This window comes from Colias croceus, chromosome 29 (assembly GCF_905220415.1).
Source record: "Colias croceus chromosome 29, ilColCroc2.1".
NCBI lineage: Eukaryota > Metazoa > Arthropoda > Insecta > Lepidoptera > Pieridae > Colias > Colias croceus.
The window spans coordinates 2,437,423-2,463,184 of NC_059565.1; the positions used below are offsets into that span (position 1 = coordinate 2,437,423).

A 25,762-nucleotide genomic window follows, 5' to 3' on the forward strand; every position below is an offset into this window, starting at 1 on the left:
ATTATGATTGTGAAGTAGATAACGACACGTTTTGTTTACAACGGCGGTGCAAACGTAAGGTAAGACAAATAGCAATTAATGTTAAGCTTACAATTTTCATACGTACGTTTCTCATGCGTTTTATACGCATTAAATGGATTAAATAATATCTCCATCTTTTGATGTAGTTCGGCGATAATAAATCTCTGATTACACTTTATTATAATTTTTGTTGTATAATGTAGTACAATGCACAGTTGATTGCAGTAATTTAATTTCGCTAAATCTACAATGTAGGTACTAGGTAGGTATATGAAATGACGGCATACCATTTAGGCATTCGGAAAAAAGTTTATTACAAGTCTCCACAGAAAAATTTCAAGAAAAATGATACTCAAATTTATGTTATGTAAATTAGATAAAGGTCTTTTATTTTTTAATGAGTAATGACATAAAAACGCGGTTATTTTGTGGCAATTTCATTGATAGTGTTGCCCTCTATTAGATTGAAAATCTACACTTTTTATTAAAAAGTTGTTTGTTGGTTGTTTTTTTAATAACCAGAATCAAATATAATTTTATAATCACTGTCTAAAATGAAAATAATTAAATTACATATATTTTGCATTTCTTACAATATGAAAGTATCTTTGTACTACCGTCTTCTAGCCGTCTCAAACCATTCTTAAAAGTCAAAATTTTATATAAATAAAACACAGTATTTATATATCAAAGTTATTTATTTTTAATTTCACATAAATATCTAATTAATAATCAACACTTATACGGTATTATTAAATATAAGGCACCTCGAAAACGAATTCAAAATATGTTTCTAAAACTACAAGTTTTTCGGCACTCACAATAATTATAACCCATTTAAAATATACATCATCATATTAATGTCATCACACGTTTATCAATACTGTTCAAGATGGAACAGACTTGTTAGGGCATATAACACCATTCTAAAACTATAATCTATACATATAATAAATCTGTAGAAGGGTCAATTCTGTACATTGAAAATATTGAAAAAATAACTAGCAGGGGGTGTTACTGGATCGATACCAAACCCAAATATGTGATTAAAAAAATTTTTGTCTGTCTGTCTGTCTGTCTGTCTGTATGGGAAGACATCACGTGAAAACTACCGGTTCGATTTCGATGAAACTTGGTATAATTATACCTTATTATCCTGGGCGTAAAATAGGATACTTTTTATCCTGGAAAAATACGTAGAAAAAAAATTAATCTCAATTTTTCAGTTATCCATAGACGTTGTTCTGTAGTAGTACCGCGAACACACGTTGCGTATTATTATAGACCTAGCCGTATTTGGGTCCAATAGATATTTATAAGATGTCATTGTCCGAGTTACTCAAAATGGAGAAATAAACCATCCACGCAAAGACCGACATCCGCGCGGACGGAGTCGCGGGCGGAAGCTAGTTATTTATAAAACAGGTACAGGAACTAAATACATACTTTAACATGTTCTGGCATAGATATCTTCCAATGAATATTATTTATAGCGGTAATTATAAAACTATTAAAATTCCAAATGCGCAGTTTTGAACAACACAATTTGCGAAATGAATAAATTTTCTGCACCATATGCAATCTATATATGTATATACAAATGAAAGTTTGTCTGTATGTCCTTTATAGAATCGTAAACTATGCATTTGATCTTGTAATGATCTTAAGCAATGTACAAGTACAATGTACAGTAAACAAGCGTACAAATGTTGGTTCGACAATGTACAGACGAAGCGAAATTATAATTAATCTAAACTTAAAGGCGGACTGGCATCAAATTCCTCTGCAAAAGGATCGATTGTGTTTTCTTGTTTTTCACTTATTTCATCATTATTAAAGTTTAATTTCACTGGATTCACGCTAATTATCCTTTTTACAACGTTTCTACCCGTAGACAATACTGGACTACAGTCCAAATTCGAATTTTCTTTATCTGTGCGTAAAGGTGTTGAAATATCTTTACTGGCAACATTTAAACTGTCATTTTTTGACGTTAACGGACTTTTGAAGGCATTTGTAACATTTTTCGACAAATTAATTATGTTCATTGGACTCAAGGGAGGTGGTTCACCGTAATATTTTAATTTGGATATCTTTTCGTTGATTTTCTTCTTACGTAGTAACTTGCTAGGAGACATTTTGTGTGTGTCTGTTTGTTTGAAAGTCGACTCAAAATCTGAGCTGCTTAAGTTCAAAATTGCGTCTCTGGCTATTGGTGAATCAATAAAGTTTTTATTCTTGGCAATATTGTAATCACTATTATTCAATCTATACGGAGATACGTCTGGTAAACGATGATTTGTATTTGCATTATTATTCTTTATAGCAACACAATCAAGACAGAATTTTCTCCTATCCAACCCAGAGAATACTTTTATTAATTCCATACACAATTTTCTTAAACAATCATATTTTGGTGTTTTGGTAAAATACGAAAATTCAGTAGCACGATACTGCGGTATGTTTCTCATGGTGTTGCCAGATCGTTTTTGTAAATTTACACAGGCGATAACTTGACCAGTGTCAAGTATATTTTCGAAACCAAACTTCTTAATCCCGCCCCAAAAGTTGATACATATTAAATTTTTATTTTCATCTGCTAAATAAATATTTTGATATAGCTGTTTGGAATTTTCAAAATCTTTATTTGAAGGTTCGATTGATATAATAAAACCGACTGTATCGACTTCATTATTTTCTGTACATAAATTTGAATTTCGAATATCTTTTATCTGGTAACACTGTCGTTTTAGATAATCTGTGCATGAAGTAATTTTCTCGGATTGTGTGACTTTTGATTTTTGAAATATAGAGTTTCTGTTTGCTGATAGCTGTATTTCTGAGTTCCTGAAAGAATTAAACTGAATTATGGCACAAATTCTAAGAGCTAGCACGCATGCGCAACTTTGTCTCCGCAACTATTTAGTCTCTCCCATCAACTCTATGGGCTAGTAAGAAAGTGCGCGCACGTAGCGACGCAACTCCTCATACAGTTGATGGGAGAGACTAAATAGTGAAGGAGACAAAGTTGCTCGTGCGCGCTACCTCTAAGACTAACGATAATCAACGGTTACATTATAGGCTTTAAACGTTAGTACATTACAAGAGAAATATGCAAACATTAATAATTTCATATTCACAATATGAAGAACTAAGAAAATTTAGTAAATATACTGCTTCATAATTTCACCTTACAACTGCACTCAGTTTCCAATTATCAAATAAGAAGGCTCTAAAATAATCTTTGTTAGAAATTATTCAGTTAAAAAAATGACCATTATATTACTGCATTCATAAATTTAAGAGACCATAAAATAATCATACCCTAAAAGAAATATTTATAAATAAATATTTCAGGACAATTCTCACACACGGCACGATCTCATCCCATACTAAGCTTTCGCTTGTGTTATAGAAACCAGATGGCTGATAAACATACATATATAGTTTTAAATAAATACTTACATAGATAATTATTTATAATATCTTTCTCTATGGTAAACATCATGCCATCTCACTCGCACATTATCTGTCTCGCTCACACTTAATATCTTACCGAATAGCTGTAGGAACAACATTATACACATCTATCCATGTATTTTCAGTGATCACTTCTTGGAGGGCTTCATTTGGCCGCCATATTGAGAGCATTCCTTAAAAATAAGACATAAAAATATTTCCAATTTTATTTATTTATTTATGCTTTATTGCTCAAGATAAATTACAAAATAAGACTTAGCCTAGGATACATTATAACAAATAATTATTATTAATTTTGTTTATAAACGAAAAAAATAAATTTACTACAAGGAATTTTTTACGTTATTATAAAAATATACACCAAAAGGGATAAAACTAAAACAATATATTCTATACCATTCAAGAATCATGTGATTTTTGTAATGCTTAAAGTATTTTCAAAATCGGTTAAGTATTTTTTGAGGTTATCAATTAAAATGTTAAGAATGAGTGTATTAAATCAAGAGAGTTCGATATCTAATGAGCTATTATATAACTTTGAAATAGCATAGAATGCTTATCATTTACATACCAATAAACAAAAATCAACTAATCAAATTGAAAAGGTGTTAAAAGTGCTTCTAAAAGAAGTTTAAATACAACAAAATACATTATGCACCTACTAAATACAAGAGCTTTAACTAAAAAAAATTTCCATACCTATTAAGGGTCATCATTTAAATTAAAACTCACCTTTACAAACCCTACATTCATTTTCCACACTGGCAACCCTGATCTTCAACAATGGCACCACACTCCTGGCAACACCGAGCGAACTGTTCTTTATTCTCTCTCTTACTTTCTCTTGCATTATTTCTATTTGTTTATCTTTACGTTTCACTGTGTATTCTTGTAAGAGATTTAATTGGGATTCTGTTAAATTTGCCTGTAGAAAAAGATTTTTTTTACTTATTTATCTTAATATCTGGTGTCACAATGTTTGTCCTCAATGGACTCCTAAGCCACTTAACCGATTATAATAAAATTCGCACACCATGTGCAGTTCGATCCAACTTGAGAGATAGGATAGTTTAAATCTCAAATCGTTTTAGAGAAAGCGGGCGAAGCCGCGAGCGGTAAGCTAGTGTAGTATATAGTTTAAAACAAACAATGGAAATTATTAGATTAAAACAAAACAGCAAATTCTTATAAAAATTATGCAATTTCAGACTTTAAAGTCTCTTAAAAAATCAACTTTTTCATAGACTCATAAAATGGAAGAATAATTTGTTTGATTGTTTAAAAAGCAAAGCCAAACCATAAAGCATTTTCCCATCAATAGTCTGGCCGCATCGTGTGTTGCTTAACCTTTATATCATTAATTATCTACTAGTTTTAAAAGTTATGATTATATTAAAATAAGTACTTACCCTAAATTCAGCAGGGTCCCTGTGTTTCTTCATGATTTTCGCAATTTGCGAACCGGACTCAAATTTTCCACTATCCATATAGTTTTCTGAATCTTGCGACTCCTAGAAATAATTTTCAATATAATAATAGTCCAAATATAATTCATTCTTATTAATTCGACAGTATATTCAAACTCAAACATTTATTTATTCAATTAGACTTCTTTTAGAAGCACTTTCGAATCGTCATAACATATTTTTAACATTTACCATCCCTTCGGAAAGCAGTATCCATGGAGAAGAACCGGCAAGTAACTCCATAGTTAAATTAGTATAAGGATGTTAAATATGTGTATCTTTTTTTTTGGAAACTTCTCGATCGCGCAGTATGTTTGTAGTAGATATATTTATATATTATTATTATCTATCAGCTATGGACATGTTCATCTTTTACAAACATCCTACTAAAAATTTATAGAAAAAAAAGACGTGTATCACTCGGAGACTGCCGCGGTTGCGCTATTGCATGCTATGCCTTCAAGCCACACCTCCACCCGTCGGAGTGGGGAGCGTGAGGTTTTTTCGTTACGGAATTTCTCGATTCGGTCCCCGCGCTCACGGCCCGCGATAGAAGCTATGCAATAGCTTAATAAATCAAGGATTTTCGTAAGCACGTCACGCATATAAATACAATAATTAATTAGATAGACCATTTACCTGATCACAAAATTCCTTCCCTACATCTTCATAGATTTTCTCCAAAATCAACTGTCGATCATTTTCATATTTCATTTGAAATAAGTTTTCCAATCTTTCTGAACGTGTAACTGTAATAAAATTAAAAACATGCTAACAAAAATTAGAGTTTTCAGGTATTCTTCTGATTTTTACTTGAATTTTTTCCTACGTTAATCTTAAATGAGACAATTATAAAAATAAGAATTAAGAATGCATCTATTATCATTGAGATATACATATTATGGAGACGACACCGCCTACATCACTTATGTTCCGCTGAACATACGCCATATGGCGTAACTGCACGCTCATTTTTTATTTGTTTTAAAGTGAAACGCATCAAATATGCCTTCGTGTGTGTTACGATATTGCAAAAATAATACAAATAATACAGAAAAGTGCAAAGGAATTACTTTCATCGGTAAATACCTAACTAGATAATAATTTTTAAAACTTAGTTAGAGCAAAAAAATGGCGCACAGATTTTGTTCGTGGTGTGTCCTCCATATGAAGTAATATTATCTCAATGTCTATTACAAGTTTTAAAAATAACGTAAAATTACTTTCAAATACCTACCAGTGCTGCCATCCTCAAACTTCTCTATATACAACATAGGATAAACTCTGGTAACAAAAACGTGCAACTTCGACACTTTCCCGCCTTCCGGCCTGACAGTTGACAGGTGGGACAACATGGCCGCGTTGCCATGGTAACCGAGCCGCGCGTCCCAGCGGGCTCTACGTGTCGAATTTCCGGAGATTTTTAAACGCACGGATGATGTGTCCTGAAGAAAAAAAAATAAATGTTGATTAAATTTATAAATAATAGTACGGTCTACTGATTAAAATAAAGGTTAACTCTATCTCGAAACATTAATTCAATCAATTAAACTTCTAGAAGCACTTTTGAATTGCCATAACAGGTTTACCATTTACCACCGATTCGGAAAGCAGTTTCTACGGAAAAGAACTGGCAAGAAACTACATAGTTTAAATACAAAATATGTTATTCTACTAATTACTAAAACGCGTGACTTCTTGAATTGATTGTGATTCAACATTATGCAATAAATTATTTTAAATTTGAATTACATACTTTTCAAACTCAAACATTGATTTATTCAATTAGACTTCTTCTAGAAGCACTTTTGAATCGTCATTGCATATTTTACCATTTACCACCGATTCGGAAAGCATTGTTTCAGTCATTTTCGTAATAAAACTTACTTAAATATTATATCTCACCTCCCAAGGTGCTACACCTTGTTCACAATTGACCAACTCAGCCCCATGAATGAAAAGTTTCATGCCCACAGATATTTTCCCGTCGTAAACGAGTTTAGAAATATATTTGTCTATGCTCGCTTTTAGGCAATACCAGCCATCTGTCAATAGTAGCTCTATGGTATCTGTCAAACTGGTAACACTGAAAAAATAGACAAGCAATAAACAACAGTGCAAAAAATAGACAACAATAGATATTTGGAAATAAGTCTATTCAAATTTTGTGTACCTAATTTTCGAAATTCACATAAATGCTAGGCAATTTGTAAGCGTCAATAAAAAAAAGAAAAATTCTAAGAGATGATTTCATGCTTATAAAATTGATTCAGCAGTTTTGAATTTTTCATTAATAAATATTTATACGAAAAGTCATGCTATTTTACCTTCACCTACAATTTATGTAATAATGTCACTTGTACTATTTGAAACTTCACACATGCATAGTTTATGAATAACATAATTAATACAGATATTGCATTTTTTATCTTTGAACTTTGACAACAGCAAGGACAAAAGGTTACTTAATAATTTTAATAAAATTTAGTCAAATATATTATATCTTACCTGCTCACATACACACCATCTACATAGACCCCAACAACACCTAAAACCATAGATTTACTAGCAACATCATCCCTTTCTAGAATCTTCCTTAAAGCTGGCCTTTGCACATTATATAACTCTCTGTCATATCTATATTTTAACTGTTCAAGCACATTTTTCACAGTACATATTCTTTCGAAGCAATGGGGAAATCTTATTTCGTATGAAATCAACTTCCAAATTATCAATTTTAAGTGATTTTCTATCCAGCCTAACGGTATTATTTTATTATTAACAAATTCCGAAAAAACCTCTTTTATTTTATCGGTAGACCATATGTCATTTGTCACTTCATTTCTCTCTGGTTTAAATTTGTAATCTAACATATTTTCGTAGTTAAAATTAAGTATATAATCTTCTATTCTTGGAATATCATTATTTTTAATGTTATCTAAGTCTTTTAATGAGAGCTTCTTTGTTTTCTTATAACTGTCGTCAAATGCGTAAATTTTATCGGTCTTCGTTTGACAGGTGTCAATTTTCGCGCTCAAAATATTTCTGACAACGCTGGCGGGAGCTTGAAATTTCCGCTTTTTGGACTTAGGACAAGAGACAATAGGACTTCCCGATCTTTTACATTGCACAGGCGTTCTTTCTTTTAAGAAATCTTCTGTGTATAGCGTATTTTCAAAGTTAGTTACCACTTGAGTGTTGAATATATCTTTCATGTTGATTTCGTCACAGTCATTGTTAATAGACTTTTTTTCTTCAACATTTACACTCTTGGGACCAAATTGATTTGTCTTTTTGGGTGCTTTTGAATCCGACGTATGTATAGACAAATTATCTTTTGGCATTTGGTCAGGATGTAAATCTATATCATTGTATATTTTCTTACTTTTTGCAAGTGCTTCTTTTGATACTTTTACTGTTTTATTACTTGCAGTTTGAAATCCTTGTAATTTAGGTATGTTTTCTATATTATCATTTAATAATTTCTGACTAGCAATAATTGCTTCTTCAGAGATATCAACTGTTTTACGATTGGCTGTTTGAAATTGAAATTTTATAGAAGTTACTTTTTGTTCAGGTTTTACTTCACCTGTATCTAAATTACTTTCAGTATCAATATCTATATCATTCAAAATATTCTTAGTTCTAGCCAGAGCTTCTTTAGATATTTTGACTGGTCTATTGCTGGCTGTTTGAAAGCCTTTAAAATTACTTGACGATTTTTCTATTGGATCATTCAGTAATACAGGATTAGCTAAGGCATCCTCAGTTATATCAACTTTATTTATATTATTAGTTACTGTATTAGGTTTATCTGTTTCTTTAGCTTCTTGAACAAAGTCATTTTTCAATTCAGTGTCTATATCATCAAACATTGTTTTATATTTATCCAGAGTTTCTTTTGAAATTGCTATACTTTTTTTACTAGCTGTTTGGAATCCTTGGAATTTAGGTATGGAAGTATGAACTTTCTCATCATGGAACAATTTTTGACTGGCAATAATTGCTTCTTCAGAGATGTGAACAGGTTTATTATTAGCTGTCTGAAATTGAAATTTCACTGAAGAAACTTCTTTCTCAGGTTTAACTTTAGGTATCCCTAAATTACTTTCAATATTAATATCTATATCACTAAAAATATTCTTTGTTCTAGCTAGAGCTTCTTTTGATATACTGACTGGTCTATTGCTTGCTGTTTTAAAGCCTTTAAAATTACTCGAAGATTTTTCAATCGGATCTAGTAATACAGAATTAGCCAAAATTGCATCTTTAGATGTATCAACTGCTTGTTTAGTATTTCGACATGCTGACGTTGTTCGTTCATGATTAGGATTGAATTCTTTTAGAAAATCGTTCCCCATATCTGCATCTATGTTATCAAATATTGTTTTATATTTTTCTAAAGTTTGTTTCGAAACTATTATATTCTTATTACTAGCTGTTTGAAATCCTTTGAAATTCTGCATTTCTGTATTTTCCTTTGAGCGTTGTTTTGTTTCGCTTTTAATCTTTTTTATATGTATTTCTTCATCAACATCTGATTCAATATCAGCAAATATTCTTTTGCTTCTTGCAAGTGTTTCTTTCGATATATTTATTTGCTTATTACTTGCGGTCTGGAAACCCTTAAAAGTAAAGTCACGTATTTTATTACTACTATCCATACCAGATTTTTTTAGCAACATTTGGCTAGATATCAACGATTCTTCCGATACCTCAACAATTTTTTCATTTGCTGTTTTGAAGGAGAACTTTGTATTTGTGTTATGATTATTGTTCTTTTCAAACTTCAAACCTTTCTCTTTACATTCACTTTTATCAGTTTTATCAATTGTTTTTGCTTGTGGTTTGATTTTAGTTTGATGTGAGTTTTCATGTGGTTGATTTTCAGTGCCATCAATTATATCATGAAAAATATTTTTATATTTTGCCAACGTTTTTGAAGATACTTTTATCGGATTATTGTTTGCAGTTTTGAATCCACCAAACTTGTTATTTCTTATTTCATTGTCATTTAATTGTTTTACTGGGATATAAAAATCGTTAGGAATATCACTTTTACTTTCTTTAGCCATAGAAGTAACTTCTCTTTCATTGTGTTCAATATTTTCACTTGTCTTCAAATCTTTATTAATATCTTCAAATATAATTTTACTTTTTAATAAGGCTGTTTTAGATATTTTTATTTCTTTATTACTAGCTGTTGAAAATCCTACACAATTAGGCACACCATGTATACCATCAGACTTAATGCTACTCTGCAAAATGTTTGGAAAATTATTATCAGTATCATTATCAATGTTGTCAAATATTTTCCTTGTCTTTAAAAGTGCCTGATCCGTAATTTTTATCGGTTTTAAACTAGCTGTTTTAAATCCTTGAAAATCGTGTTGTAATATAGATTTCTCAGATGTTTGAAATTGCTTATTTAATACAATAGGATCATCTTGCTCCTCATTTAACATACTATTTTCAAATTCTTGTAATATAATGTCATCATTTATTTTATTGGGTTCGTCAATGCCATCATTCTCAATTTTCTTATTAAATATTTCGTGTGTATCATCTCTAACATATTTAGGACTTTTTAAATCTCTTACTTCTATTTTATTTACCACCAATTTACTTTCTTTCTCAAATTCTAGTTCTACATTGTAGTCAATCAAATTTTTTTGCACATCTTCAAGAAAAAGCTCACTTTTTCGTAAAGCCTGGTCAGATATTTCAATAGATTTGCCATTTGCTGTTTCAAATTGAACTTTACCTATATCTGTTGCAACAGATTTTTCAATAGTAGTTAGCCTTGTTGCTTCCAGGACATTTTGTTCATTAATGTTTGCTTCTGATGATGCTAATTTAGAAGGTTCAATAAATGTACCATCAAATACATTAACAAGATCCTTTATATCAACATCACTGTCTTCTAAAACGTTTTTCGCGTTCACAAAAGAGTCTGTATGTATTTGTATAGACTTGTTGCTTGCTGTTTGAAATCCGACATACATTGTTTTATCAAGAATACCAGTTTGATTATAAAAGGAAGTCTCTAAAGCACAAGTTAGAGGTAAATCGTCTATTTCTCTTGCTGGTTCGTAGTTTTCTTCATCACTACTAAATAGTATTTCATCTTCTATAATACTTTTATTTTCAATACTTTGTTGATCGTCTTTTGTCATAGATCTTGTATCACTATTTCTTCTTTTGACTTTAACTTCGAAAACAGGGCTTTTAGATGATTCCCTATATTGTAGGGTAGGATTTTTATGGCTTTGTATACATAATTCTCCATTAACAAGCTGTGAATTTATTATTTTCTTTGCTATTCGTAAATCAGCATTTTCTTCTATAACTGGTAATGCAAGAGCTTCAAACTTTTCAAAGGATTCTAAATTGTACACTAATGGCTTTGGTGTGTTTCTTATTACTATTGGTTTTACTTTATTTAAAATAGGACTTTTAGTATTATCTTCTAATGGTTCGAAAATTGTTAAATTATCTTCAGTATCTGAATTATCAAAGATATCACAGATCTCTTGCTCATAATCATTAATAATATTTTTACTCCGTTTGTGTGGTGTATGTGCTGTATGAATTTCATTGGATTTCTCTTTAATTGGTTCATCTTGCATACATTCTTCTTTGTCTTTTACAGTTTCTATTAAATCAATACATTGCCCAGTATCTACTAATTCTTTATTTACATTTACATCAGCTTTACAACGAAATGTAGTATCAAATTCCTGTGTTACACCACTTTGACCTAATGTTTCTGCATTTTGTTCATCTCTTATGAATTCAGCTTCATTTTTAACAGATTCTTTTTTATCTGTACTTTGCCCTGTATCTATTAATTTTTTAGCAACACTTTTATCAGTTTTATGACAAAATGTTGTTTCAAATTCTTGTGTGATACCAGTTTGAGCAGCTAAAGTTTCTGCATTATCAACTAAATTTATCAATTGTGTATCTGTAACACATTGTGTTTCGAATTTATTCTGTATCTCTTGTTTTTGTACCTGGAAGTTAAAAAGAAATGAATTAAGCACATGAAATTATAATAGATGTGAGAGTATTGGTATTAATTTATTACTCTTTAATAAAACTACACATGGGAAACTTATTGCTAATTTATACTAAACAAAAAAAAACCATTATAGTTTATTAGGCGGCCTTATCACCTAGCAACCTGGGTAAAAGGTAGCAAGCTTACTAAAATTACGATATTGGTGTAATATATAAGCAACATATTTTTTTTTTTGCAACGAGGCTGCAGCTTTTGCATAGAAAGTTAGTTCTTGAAGGAACTATAAGTACTTACTACTTTTTTGATAAAACTATTTGAGTTGATTAAAATATATTCAGACATTGCTATTTCATTATATTATTATGAGTGACGTTTAATAATTACGAAAATCTAAATTCTGATTAATTTTGGACAATCGATAAAATTAGGATTATTAGTGCGCTTCAAGCAAACTTAAGTTGAAATTACATTTCATCTCCAATTACTTAGAATTTTTATTATTTATCATTCACTCTAAACTTGATAATATGAGATCCAAGCATCCATTTGCCTTCTCATCACTTACTCACACTAAATTTTGACATAACATCTCCGAGATACATACATATAATAACACAATAAAAAACAATATAAAACATCTACATTTAGCCAGTGTGAAGGAGTATGGTCAAAAAATTAACCCATCGAGTCCCGAGCGGCCCGATCGGGCTACAACACAATATAATATTTTCTATTGTGTCTGTGATTCCGGGGGCTGAGTTATTAAAACTAAAATAAAGCTGTGTTCTCACAGTGGATATAAAATTGACAAAGGAAGTAATTTGATCTAACCATACCTAACATCAGAAATTGCAAATCATGTATATGTAATCATGTATCTATTTTATAAATTGAAATAAAGGCAATGATATTAAACCCTACTTATGCATAATGTTAAATTAAATGATGATATGATATCTAAAAGATAAATAGGAATATCAAGAAACTTAAACATTGACAAAAAAAATACTTAAATTCATATAGACATAGTTTATGAAACGTAAATTTCGAATAAAGCTAAATGAAGACATTAAAATGAAGATACATGCAGGAAAGTAAAGTTATGAAATTTAAGCGCGTAAATGTACCTTATCTGACAGTACGTTTAGTGGTAAAAATTCCGATTGTTTTATTAAATTTGATTTTTCTAATTGTCTTGGCACCTTTTTCACTAAATCTGCCTTTTGTATTGCTTTTATTTGCTTAGAAACATCCGAAATAACATCCTCTATTTTACATGTATTTGGTAATATTCTTGTTTTATCGTATAATAATGTAAACTTATGACCACTTCTTTTGTTTAACGCCTGTTCAAAGTTTAATATATCATTATTGTGTTTATCCATAACTGATTTATCACATTAGCACATTAAACAGAAATATGTTGGTTTATTCTTTCACTTCGTTTTTAGTTTTTACTTTTACTTCAACTCATTACTCATGTTGTTTACAAAACTGACGTTCGTGAATCACTGAATCGTGACAAATGTGAAATGACATAAGGCCTAGTGCTTTGGCCTAATGTCAAATTTTATAGGGTAGATTAAAAATTACAGTACATTTCTCTGTAAAAAAAAGATACCTTCACGATTCCTTCCATTGAAAAAAATATGTATAAATAAAAATATTACTTATTACTTATGAATTATTACTACTGGTATAACTACGTATAAAACTGGAAGCTGAACATTCATCGCAAAATGTCATACAAACCATACAAACTGTGCATACAAACCTTTTCTATGTGTGGACCACTGTGGACACACTTCTATGCTCGCTTCTATGTGTTAAGAATTGATTCTCGCACATTTGATATGGGTCTAACATTTATTTTCTTCTAATAATATGATAACTACCAATCTATAATATCAAAATTAATCCCAAAATGTTTTGATAACTCGAAAACGGCTGAACCGATTTCGTTATGTTTTTTTTAATAATATTCCTTGGAGTACGAGGGTGGTTTCACAATGGTTCTTATATTATGGAGAGAAAACGTAAACATGTACCACGGGCGAAGCCGGGGCGGACCGCTAGTATAATATAAAATTCTCGTTCATTCATATTTTCTTAACTTTGCTACCTCAGATTCTTCAAATAAGTGAACCGATTTTGATATTTTTTTTATTTGAAAGCTGGTGCCTCCCGTGTATTCCCATTTTATTATAGTTCGGACATTTTGAAGACGTTTTATCTATTTTTTAACAATAATTCAATAATTAAGTAACTATCTTAACTCCTCTTTATTGCAATAATATATCAAACCTTACTATTGCAATATATAGTTAACATGTTAATCTACCTACAGTACATCAACATCATAATATAAAACTTTAAAAACAGTGTAAGTTTATTCTTTAGAGTATATTCGCCAGTTTATGGGGCACTAATTTAAAAAAAAATATACTCAAAACGGAATATTATCCCCATTTGTCCTTTCACACGGAATGCTTCCAATAGGTAACTGAATTATTCTCGTCGAAATAATAAAAAAACATAAACATACCTACAATACAGGAATTTGTTCTGTATGTACAAAGTCTTGTGTGTCGCGTGATGATAATATATTTATATTATATTTTTATATTATAGCGCCTTCCAAATAAATGGGCTCTCTAAGTTATCTAACACCGTAAGAATTTTTCAAATCGGACAAGTAGTTCCTGAGATTAGCGCGTTCAAACAAACAAAATAAACTCTTCACCTTTATAATATTATATTGTATACGTAGTATATTATTATTAGTCTGTGATATTACTATTAGTATAAGTACCTAGATAGGTATACATGTTATTTTTTTTTTATTTGATGTGACACTTTTAGTTATCATATAAATAAATTTGATAGAGTAATAAATACAATCACTCGTTATTATTTTTTTAATAAAATTATATACCGTAACTAGTTATAATATGTAAATACCCACTTCAATTATTTAAGAACTAGTAAAAAAAATTTAATTTGAGAGATACGGTTAACTGTTATAAGTTAGTTACCTATATTATCACCTGTATTATTATATTGTATCCTAAATTGATAAAATTCTTCTGATAAGAAAACAACTATACCAACATATACCTACTACCTATTGTAACCATAATTTTGGTATTTTTCGCAGTGATATTATTATTTATGTAAACTATTTCCAACTAAATTACACTAGTAATATTTTTATCGCAGTAAATCATAATTTTAATGAGATACAATGCTCGACTACTGCTCAGGAAATATTGATCCAAATATAGTCTCCTATTATATTATGATTGGCATAAACATCATATCAGTAGGCATGAGTTCAAAAAGATCGTACGATAGTTCTATAAAATTCCATTGAAAAAAGCGCTGCAAACCGCTCTATATATTTTTTGTACGATTGGACGTCCAATCAGTCTCAAGGATAACCTCGCTTTATTTTTTAAATAACGAAACATTAACCATGCTGTCAAACGCGACTCGCGAAGTCGCGAGTCCGCGTGAATGAAGCATGCTTGTCAGCCTGTTTTCGAACAAATTCATCGTAAAATAAAATGATGCGCACTTGATCATCACTAATTAATAATTACAGTAACGTTTAATCGCGATGTTATGACGTTTGGAATGGATTTTATTAGCGCTCTCTTGACATCGACTACCTGATTAATTCCTAGGGAACACTCGTCGGCTAAATAGTTGGCGGGAAGACGTGCATTTTTGAATTTTTTTTCAATGGCTGTGTTGTGTTGTGTTCAGTTTTTTTTTAATTGATGTTAATCATTGCGTTTTTTGTTGGAGTTGTATTCATTTGTTATGTTATAAAATCACTAATTAAGGAGCGTGAGGAATTTATTAAACGTGAGTAATGTTATATTTTCTTATTTAATTAATTTTAATAAAATTGAGTATTATTATACTCATTATGTACCTATTAATTCGTATAAAATTTATTTTATTTTGTATTTATGTCGCAAACCACTGGAATTTGATATTTTCCAGTAACTTTTCTGTTTGAAAATTCCAATTTTAATTCAAAATTTACCGCGAATTATAAAATGAACATTGAATGTATTAACTATTAATATTTTATTAGCGACAATAAGGTGCCTACATTATTTTATAAATTATTATACAAGAGAATATTGATCAGATTTTACGTCTATATAATTTGCATAAAATACCTACTTATATCAACAAAATTTATTCAATCAGATTATGGTTCCTCATTAAAATCGGATATTCTGTGATACATTAAATGCTTTAAAGTTTATTTGCATAGGTGCCTACCTTATAGCTTTTATTGAGCGCGGCGACGGAATGTAATATTTTATGTAAACTTACACTAACTATGTATATAAAAAATGTAAAAGTAAATGATAGATTTTCCGCCTGTAGTTTCCTATACTAAAACCACAGACTAATAATAATATTATACTACGTATTCTTGGAATAAATTACTTAGTATGTAATATTAGTTTATAGTTACTTTTACATACCTATGGTATGACCACATATTACTAAATAGGTATGACTCCCATGTCCCTTGTAGGGGCAAGGGACATGGGAGTCATATGGGGCAGAATAATTTCACATCTGTTTCTCTGATCGATTTTTTTACTGGTAAGTAGGTTATTAGGCTTCTGTAACACGAACCGTAGACTCCCTGGTTTGCCAAAAGAGATTGTTTATTGAGATTTTATTGGTTTGTTTTCTGTTTATACACAAGGTTAGTACCTATTTGTTTGTTTTACAATAGATAAATGATTAGATTATAAAAAATTGTTTACAATAATTATTATAGATTCTCACGATAAAGATTAAAGATATCGTGACTCATTGATATTATTTTATTTCACAATAGAGTAGTTATAAGTAAATAAAAAAAGAGTGTGTGTACTTATGTACACGCTTTAGAAGAAGTTATACTTCTATACAACTTGAACACCTAGAACTAACTTCACATTGTTAAATTTAGGTGTCGGTGTGCGCGCGCATCGTAAAAATTCACTCTCATCATTTTTCTCCATCGCGCCAAAAAAATTATAACTTCAAAAAAAATTATTACAAAAAACTAAACTACCTTCAAATTGTCAGTATAGTGAGCAACCGAAAGGCATTACTAGCTTTCAAAGAAAACGCAACAAACCCACAAAATACAATCTATTTGAAAACCTCCTTTAACAAAATTCTTGTTAATAATTATTGGAATAAAGTAAAAAAAAAAAAAAAAACTCCAAATTAAAATCAAAACTGTAACAGTAAGTATTAAGTACTTACGTGTTACTTTGAACTGTTGACGGCATTGTCACTATATTTACATTGAATGATCCATAAATTAGATTAGGGACTTCGTTTATTATACATTTTCTACAAAAGTAACGTATTATATTATGTACTACTATGTACTTACTTATATACTTATGCGAAAATAGCAAGTCACGTGTGCTAATTGTTTCAAAATTTTTAAGTGCCTATCTAACTACCTACCTACCACATTTTTGTATTAAAATATGCACATAGTTTTTGTGGCATGCTGTTTCGCGACGAAACAACGGGCGAATTCAAGTGTTTATATTATAGTTAGCTCATGTGTTATTCTGATGTATGACCTATAATATTACCTACCTACTGTGAAGTTTCATCCAAATCTGTCGAGTAGTTTTTCGTAAAAGTAACAAACATTCACACAAATACGATGTAATTTGTATTATCACCAGCTGATAATAAATTCTCACACGTGGTCCACACGCAACGCTAGGTCACTTTTGATTTATTTAAAGAAGATTTATTTTTTTCTTCTTTATCTCTATCTTTATTTACGGCCAGAATTTGCTAGTGGACACAATAACACAATTTGGAAAGTATTAAGTTTTAGAAGACGTGTTTGAACTTTTCTAGAAAATTTCCGACGGTATCGGCTTTATGAATGAAAAGTAAGGAAATATAGGTAGATCGTAACAAGAATGAAGACGAGTAAGGAAATCACCTATTATAATCAAAATATCTTCTCTATATACTTAACTTAGTTTTAGCAAAAAAAACATGATACAATAAAAGCTAAAAGATCTCATAAACGAATGAAAATTGTTGTACGTAAATAAAACTATACAAAAAGTTTAAAACTAGAAAGATTTGTGTAAAAGGTAACTACTGGCTAGGCCACAGATTACTACGGCTAGACGTTGTGTGATTGTTTTTAATAAAATATTTTTTATTAATTTTTAAAGTACTTAGGTAGTATTCAGAAATTTAGATGTCACTAATGCACCTACACAAAATGCATGCAAAACATAATATGTGCTGTACTTTTCTTATCACTTATCAACAAAGTATTTTTCACCGATCTCCCTTGACCTGTGATAAGCAAAACGAGATGTAACTACCTAATCATTCAAGTTCTTCATTCATTCAAGTAAAATCCTTCTTTTGACTTCACACATCCTGACCTCTGTTTAAGATGTTCATTCGTTATTGGTCATTGACTGTATTCAACATACCTACTTGACCGAAACATGGGAAAATATTTATTGACTAGGTACCAAAAGTGGGAAGCTGGACCAAAAAAAATTAAACTGATTTTTTTTTTAATTTTCTGCACAATGTTGACGTATGAAGATATGGCATACTAGGATAGTGGCCACAGATCCAATTGCTAAAGAAATAATTTTAACCAAATAGTTAGATGATATTATTTTGATAGGTAGGTTCACATAATATTATGGTAAGGTTGCTGGATTATGGCCTAAAGTCTAAACCGTCATAGGTAGGAGGCCTGATTCCATGTAGTCATAGGCAAAATATGCTCAAGAATATAACGTAAATAAAAACACCACTTAATGTGTTAAAAAAACATTACCTAACTGTTTTAAATTCCTAATAAAATATACACGTGTTTTAATTACTACTAAACTTGCAATAAAATTATACCAATGCCGCCGAATCAAGTTTTTAATATGTTTATTTTGATTTTGTATTATCTACCTTTTGTACCAAGGAATAGTGAAGAAATTCGATCTTCAAGTAAAAAACCATAATAAAAAGAATATCGGTAAAGTTCGTGTCGGACCCGTAAAACCAAGGTTCCGTACAATTAGGCTGAAGAGCAACTGCAAAAAAATAGCCAACCAATAATTTATGGCTGTGCTAAGCGTTTATTTTCTAAGCTCGATTGTTTATATTTTATTGTTGTTAAAGCAGCAGCAGAAATAAATAATCTTTGTAAATTTCAACTGTATTACGGCTCATGAGATGCAGCCTGTTGAGGTGGACATATAGACAGACAGATAGCGAATTTTCAGTAATAAGGTCCCATTTTTACCCTTTGGATGCGGAACACTACAAACATCACCAGAACATTATTATTGAGAGGCAATAGGCTCATTTTATTCATTATGATAATTTCTCAGTCCATCAAACTTGCAAATACTTCCTCGTTGGTAAAATCCGGCCTATTCATTCCGCATAATTTTATAGAATTACAAGTTACGACATATTATTTAAAATAAATAATTTGTGTAAACAAAAATATATTGACTTGGCCCTCGAATTCTAGTTTCAAGGAAGAGCGGAAGTTTCTGACTCAGGGCATACCTATAACTAACTAGCTTAACGCCCGCTTTGTTTAAAATTTAACAAATATATACTACCTAAAACCTTCCCAAATAAATTTTCTATCTATTAAAAAAAACCGCATCAAAATCCGTTGCGCAGTTTTAAGGATTCAAGCATGCATTATAGACGGACGGACAGATAAGTACAGCAACTTTGTTTAACTATTACTACATACTACATACTTTATAGGGATATGCTTTATACCTGCTATATACATAAGTGCTAACTATATTTTTTATGAAAATAAAATATTTTTTCATCTATAGGTACCTATGCCTCAGCCCCCGGAATCACAGACACAATAGAAAATCTATTGTGTCTATTCCCGATCGGGCCGCTCGGTGGTCAATGGGCTGAAGCTGAATATAAAGCTGAAGAGTTTGTTTGTTTGAACGCGCTTAGCTCAGGAACTACGTACTGGTCCGATTTGAAAAATTATTTCGGTGTTATATAGCCCATTTTATCGAGGAAGGTTATAGGATATATCATCATGCTAAAACCAACAGGAGCTGAAAAATGCGGGTGAAACCGCGGAGCACAGCTAGTAACCTATATAACTCAAGACCTAATTAAATTGAAGAATACCTTCATGATAATAAGATAGGTATTAAGTATTATGTAGATATAGCAAGTAAAAAGTTAATGTCCTAAGCCATTATGTTTTTACCTGCAATGTTATGTTAATTTGTTACACGTCATGATACGAAATAATAATTTTATCCTGGATCTCAGGAACAATTACTGTTTTCATTGCAAATCTACATGCTATAAATTGAATTTCTTCTGCTCTTTCGCTTTTGAGTACCTGTAGGAAATTGAAACACTATCTACAAAATGATTTTAAAAGTATTTACTTAGTCATCCCAATTTCACGGAAACATTTCTTGTTAAAAAAATATATCTAAAACTATAAATAATTATAACAGAATACATCTTTGTTTGAAGTCCGTATAACTCAACGACTTTCTTAAACCATTCAAGTGCATAAAACAGCTATAAACAAGTACTTATATTATTATCTCCATGTGATCGTTAGGAACGACCTATATGTAGATTACGTATGTGTAGATGCAACATTATTGTCTTAATGTTTCTGGTAGTAACATTGATGAATTGTAACTAGTTCTATCCGGGTTACTTAAAGGTAAGGCTACTTTAAATATTTTTCCATCCCATCCCTTATAATATATTTTGAGATATTAGTTATTGATTTCACTTGTCAATAGAAACAGCATTACGATAGGTTTTGAAAGAAATAAATTTCCAATTTAGTAACTATCTTGTATTTAAAAAAATGTAGGTAACTACTCCAATTTAGAATGTAAAAATCATACATTTTAGGTAGGTACGTACTACGTACAAACAATACGTATGCACTCGAAAAACTTGGGTTAAGTTTTATAGATCAGTCGGATAAAATTAGCAACTAGTTACCTACTTTTTATTCTAATCAATTCTAAAACTATACTGTATAATATAATAAGCATGCTGCAAGTATCACTCCAAAATTGCCAGACCATTGAAAAAATCAGTTTCACTTCTCGTAGCCAATTTAAGAATAGTAAAATACGGTAAAAACCTTAACTGTCACTACTCATATGGAAAAACGTTCTGTTAACCACAATTTTATATATGGATTTTAAAACTGTGGTTTTAACCAAAAATAGAGAATAGGTATGCTAATTATAATATATTTTAATGTGTAGTGTATTTTAATATGTAAATTTTCACTACGCGTCAAGATATTATATACAGGATATATATTATCAGTGTTTAGCTGATGTACCTAGTTCAACATAAAAATTAAAAATAACGTAAAATACCTTTTATTACCCGACTGCGTAGTCAGTTCTTTAACTGTCTTGTAAAAATTGGTCGTTTTCTGAAATCTATGATGTCATAAGTGTAAGAACTAATACATTTTTTATAAGCCTATGTTATACGTATGTATAATACAATAAAAACATATAGTAGGTTAGCATAAATGCTAGCAAAACGGTAACGTAATTAAAGAGATTAATATGAGATTGTGTTGATTATAACAGGTAAAGCTCATAATTCATAACGATATAAGCTTCTTGTTCATAACATACACTGTAGAAGCGTTTTGACGTATCCTTGCCTTGGTTAAAATCCGTCCAATAAAGTATTACACGAACATATTAAAATGTCACCTGTAAACTGTCAAATACGGACAATTATAACACATTTTTGAAATGGTAGTTTAATACGTTATTCGATGTATAAGTTTTAACCAAGGATTGTTAAATCAGCCCTAAGCGTACGGCGCGGCCGCGGCGTACGGAAATAATAATACTGCTACGTCTTATGGCAGTATTACTTCTAGAGTGGAAAAATAACAGCGCTATATAGGTCATCTAGCGCCATCACTTTCTCACACTGGGAATAAAACTGCTTTAAGACATCATTCTAACCTGTGATGCTAACCCTAAATTGCTGGTGTATTTTTTTCAAATGACGTCTCAAATGAAAACGGAATATCGTAACGTATTTCCTTTATAAATTACACGAATAACAGGTTACTATTACGTCAATAACTCGTTCCTAAGATATTTATTTTGTTTTCACTCAAGGTTGAATTAATTTGTGGCAGTTTATATGCAAAATGCTTAGCATCAAAGTATAACGATTGTATAATGTATAACGATGATCGAGCAGCGTAAGATTTTGTTGTCTATTTTCTAAGTGTAAATTCTTAAATTCACTGGGGGTCAAGTGTAAAAGGATTATTTAATCACAAACGCCAACATATAGGTACTTATTCATTCAATTAGACTTCTTGTAGAAGAAGTTTTAATCACATAGCAGTCATAGCATAGATTAGTATTTAACATTACTCTAATATTTTACATTTTTTTAATCCAACTCAACACTTATTTTACGCATCAGAATTTGGCGCAATCTATACTTTCGTCAGTCACAACTCACAACCTTGCTTATAATTCAAAATTATTAAAAAAAACCGGTGATGTATACTCTTCTGGCTTCTTAAGGGTCCAACAGACCCTGATCGATAGAAATACAAACATTTTTCAACTCGAAAATTTGCACAATTTTTTTAAATAGTACTGAAGTGTTATTTGTACTATAACCATAGAATATAATATACCTACTTGCTATAACATAGATAAATTCTTCTAGTTGAAGGGTTTATAAATTATGCTTGAAGTACGTAGATACTTTATTATCTAGCAATAGTAGTACCTATTAATATGAAAGACAATGATTTCCACTCCAGATGATTATGTTTTGTGTTAAACAATCTACTCGAAATCAAAAGTACTTCAAGCCTTCCTGCCCAGACATTAATTTTGAATGGCATCCGAAACTTTTATGAACATCAAATTATTTTAAATTAATGCACGGGCTACTTACCATCAAACTTAACGCGAGGTATTTCAACGCGAGGCAAGATTGGAGGTGAGGTGTGCGGGGCCGTTCGCGTGACACGCGCTCCTCGCGCTCCTCGCGTCGTTTGTTTTTCGTAACGTTAGCGCTATGCCACAGTGTAAAATACTTATATCAAAAGTAAATTGTGATCAATTTTTATTATGTAAGCAATGTAAAAGTGTTTGTGTCAGATTGTAAATATAAAAGTAAATAAAGAAATCATTTACAACTTTATAAACTGAGATAAGTAGGTACTAGGAATTAATTAATTAGCACAACATAATTATGGAAGTACTTGGTGTAACTAATAAATATTACTTGCTGCTACCAGTAGAAGCTTAGAGTATTATATTAGAATAGTATAGAGCGCGTGTATTACAATATAACTACAATACTACAACAATCTACAAAAATGGTCTGATATTATTTCTTCGTAAAATTATAAAAAAAAAAAGTTTTATTGAAAAATATAAATATCGCTAATTTCTGAACATTTTCACTCATAACATTTTTATTTATAGTTCTATGACAAAAAGTTACTGGACCAAAATTGTAGAAAATTTAATTTGCAACAAATAATGTTGACAATTTTTTTTTATCAGATTAATAGTTTAAGAGATATATCATAAAAACCATATTAAGCGCTATTTTTAAGATGGCGGCCGTGGGACAAGGGTGGCGACCCCACAAACTTGGTGATAGCTTCACACTAACCCCCCCTACACATCAAAAAAATAAAATGCGTCCTCCTAAAAAACGCAACCCCAAATGTAACTTTTCAATGAACTATAATAACAATGATTATGAACTAACTATTATCATCTATTATACAGTAAAAGTTCCTTATTCGCGCTTCCTTTATTCGCGTTTTCACTATTCGGGAATTAAAAAAATGCGACCCAATTTCTATATTCGCGACTAAAAATTTTTTTATTCGCGGATTTAATAAGTACATACATAATAATAAAATTATTCCAATAGGTATCTAACACAATATCCTTGTCAAATGGACTAATAAGAAAGTAAAATAGATCTTATTACAAGTTAGCCTAAAGTACATAATATTATGTTGTTAATTAATGATATCGCCGAGGCCTTTGACCCAAGCCGCCTTTGTCGCAAGCCGCCTTTGCCGCGATTGATGTTTTTGAGAATGTAAATAAACAGAATGGAAGCAACCTTATAACTCAATAAATAAAGTATATTTTTAAATGTAGTTCCGTTTATAGTAAAAGCCGCTTTGCGTGTTTTATAGGTTTCGTCTTTCACATTCGTTACAAAAATAATTGTGATCGAGTAACGTCTACTGCACTCTTCCTAGTTTATAAATTTATAATGTCAACTAAAAAAAATGAGACACGAAAAAAATCTCAATCGTCACCTAGGAACGTATAACGTAGAACCTATAATCCCATATAATAATTACCATTCCGTATTCACGGTTTCTGTATTCGAGGCATATATTTTATGGAACATATACCCCGCCAATAAGGAACTTTTACTGTAGTGATTAATAATTATTATTAGTCAATAATCATTATTATTTGACTATTATCAATTATTTTTTAACAAATAATCATTATTGTTTTTTTCCTTAAAATAAACAACTGTAATTAATAATTATACCCCAAAATTATGCAAATAATACACCAATTACGTAATAATAATCCATACTAATATTATAAATGCGAACGTAACTCTGTCTGTCTGTCTGTTACTCAATCACGCCTAAACTACTGAACCAATTTGCATGAAATTTGGTATAGAGATATTTTGATACCCGAGAAAAGGCATAGGCTACCTTTTATTGCGAAATATGTACCACGGGCGAAGCCGGGGCGGACCACTAGTATTATATATATAAAACAAATTATTATAAACTAAACTCTTATTTCACAGTAACGCAGCTTTTATCGTTTTGAAATAAAAGCATACGAGGTGAAACTTTATGACCAACTGATATTTTTATTCTGTGGCATCAAGTAACTACGTTTTTATCATATTACTCAATTTACATACTAGTTCTCTTTTCCTGTCCTTTTTTGTGATACTGACACTGCTTTCTTCCGAATTTTGTTTGTTTTGTTACCCATTTTCAATAATTTATCTTTACTCAAAACTTAAAATCGAGCGGAGATAATTTGACACAGGTCCTACGTTAGCAAGCGCCTGATCAGGACTGGCGGGGTAGCGGGCAGCGCGGTTTGTAAAGAAAACGCTGGGCAACGTTAAGTTCTGAGATATAATATGTATTTAATAATTACAGGGCTTCAGTAGAAAACCAAAATTTAGCACGTTTTCTGCAGTACATCAAAATACATATCCTTATATAAAAATTATTTCCAAAATCAGAAATTTCATTAATAAATAATTCGTTTTCGATCTTTATTTTAGCCTATTTTTATGATTTTATATGATCGAACAAAATACACGTGGTTGTGTAACAAATTAGCACACTTTTTAGGAAATATCTTGAAGTGTATTGATTATTTTTTCTAGAAGCGTCATATAATTGCAAATACATGAAAAATTTGATCTTGCAAACCAATTTTACTCCGCTTCGCTGAAAGGACTCCCCTTAACAAATGAAATAGTGGAAACAGGGGTAGCAAATTAGTAGGTACGGAGAAAATTGCTCGTGGGACTTTTAACATGTTGTTGTAATTGAAAACAACACACAAGGAAAGCCACCATCGTCATGCTAGATCAATTTCTACTTGCAAAGAGCAGTTTTATT

General features: G+C 30.6%; 2 protein-coding genes across 3 annotated transcripts in view; one reads left to right on the plus strand and one right to left on the minus strand.

The window, feature by feature from the left end:
• The first annotated feature begins 40 nt into the window (after nt 1–40).
• Nucleotides 41–25,762, plus strand: part of LOC123704297 (acetyl-CoA carboxylase) — a 101,975-nt gene continuing 76,253 nt past the window's right edge. Inside the window, exon 1 of one of the 2 annotated variants that reach the window (XM_045652616.1) lies at nt 41–59. Coding sequence is in view for 1 of the 2 variants with exons in the window: in XM_045652612.1 (XP_045508568.1) it covers nt 15,774–15,861 (88 nt within the window). In the remaining variant the exon portion in view is untranslated. Of the gene's footprint in view, nt 60–15,500; nt 15,862–25,762 lie in introns of those variants that run through there. The other variant, XM_045652612.1, reaches the window with a different exon arrangement.
• Nucleotides 1,741–13,410, minus strand: LOC123704298 (breast cancer type 2 susceptibility protein homolog). The gene is made up of 9 exons (XM_045652618.1): nt 13,119–13,410; nt 7,476–11,983; nt 6,873–7,053; nt 6,205–6,412; nt 5,607–5,716; nt 4,911–5,012; nt 4,234–4,426; nt 3,578–3,674; nt 1,741–2,868 (listed from the first exon to the last, which is right to left on the minus strand). The coding sequence occupies exons 1-9, from the start codon at nt 13,374–13,376 to the stop codon at nt 1,767–1,769; spliced, it is 6,759 nt and encodes a 2,252-aa protein (XP_045508574.1). The 5' UTR covers nt 13,377–13,410; the 3' UTR covers nt 1,741–1,766.

What these genes read in the sequence shown, in the direction of transcription:
- LOC123704298 (XM_045652618.1), bottom strand. Translation starts at nt 13,376, where the DNA reads ATGGATAAACACAATAATGATATATTAAACTTTGAACAGGCGTTAAAC. An exon ending in GTTTGAGGATGGCAGCACTG is followed by an intron (nt 5,717 to 6,204) that starts GTAGGTATTTGA and finishes ATTTTATTACAG; the next exon opens with TTACACGTTCAGAAAGATTG. An exon ending in GGAAGGAATTTTGTGATCAG is followed by an intron (nt 5,013 to 5,606) that starts GTAAATGGTCTA and finishes AATTATTTCTAG; the next exon opens with GAGTCGCAAGATTCAGAAAA.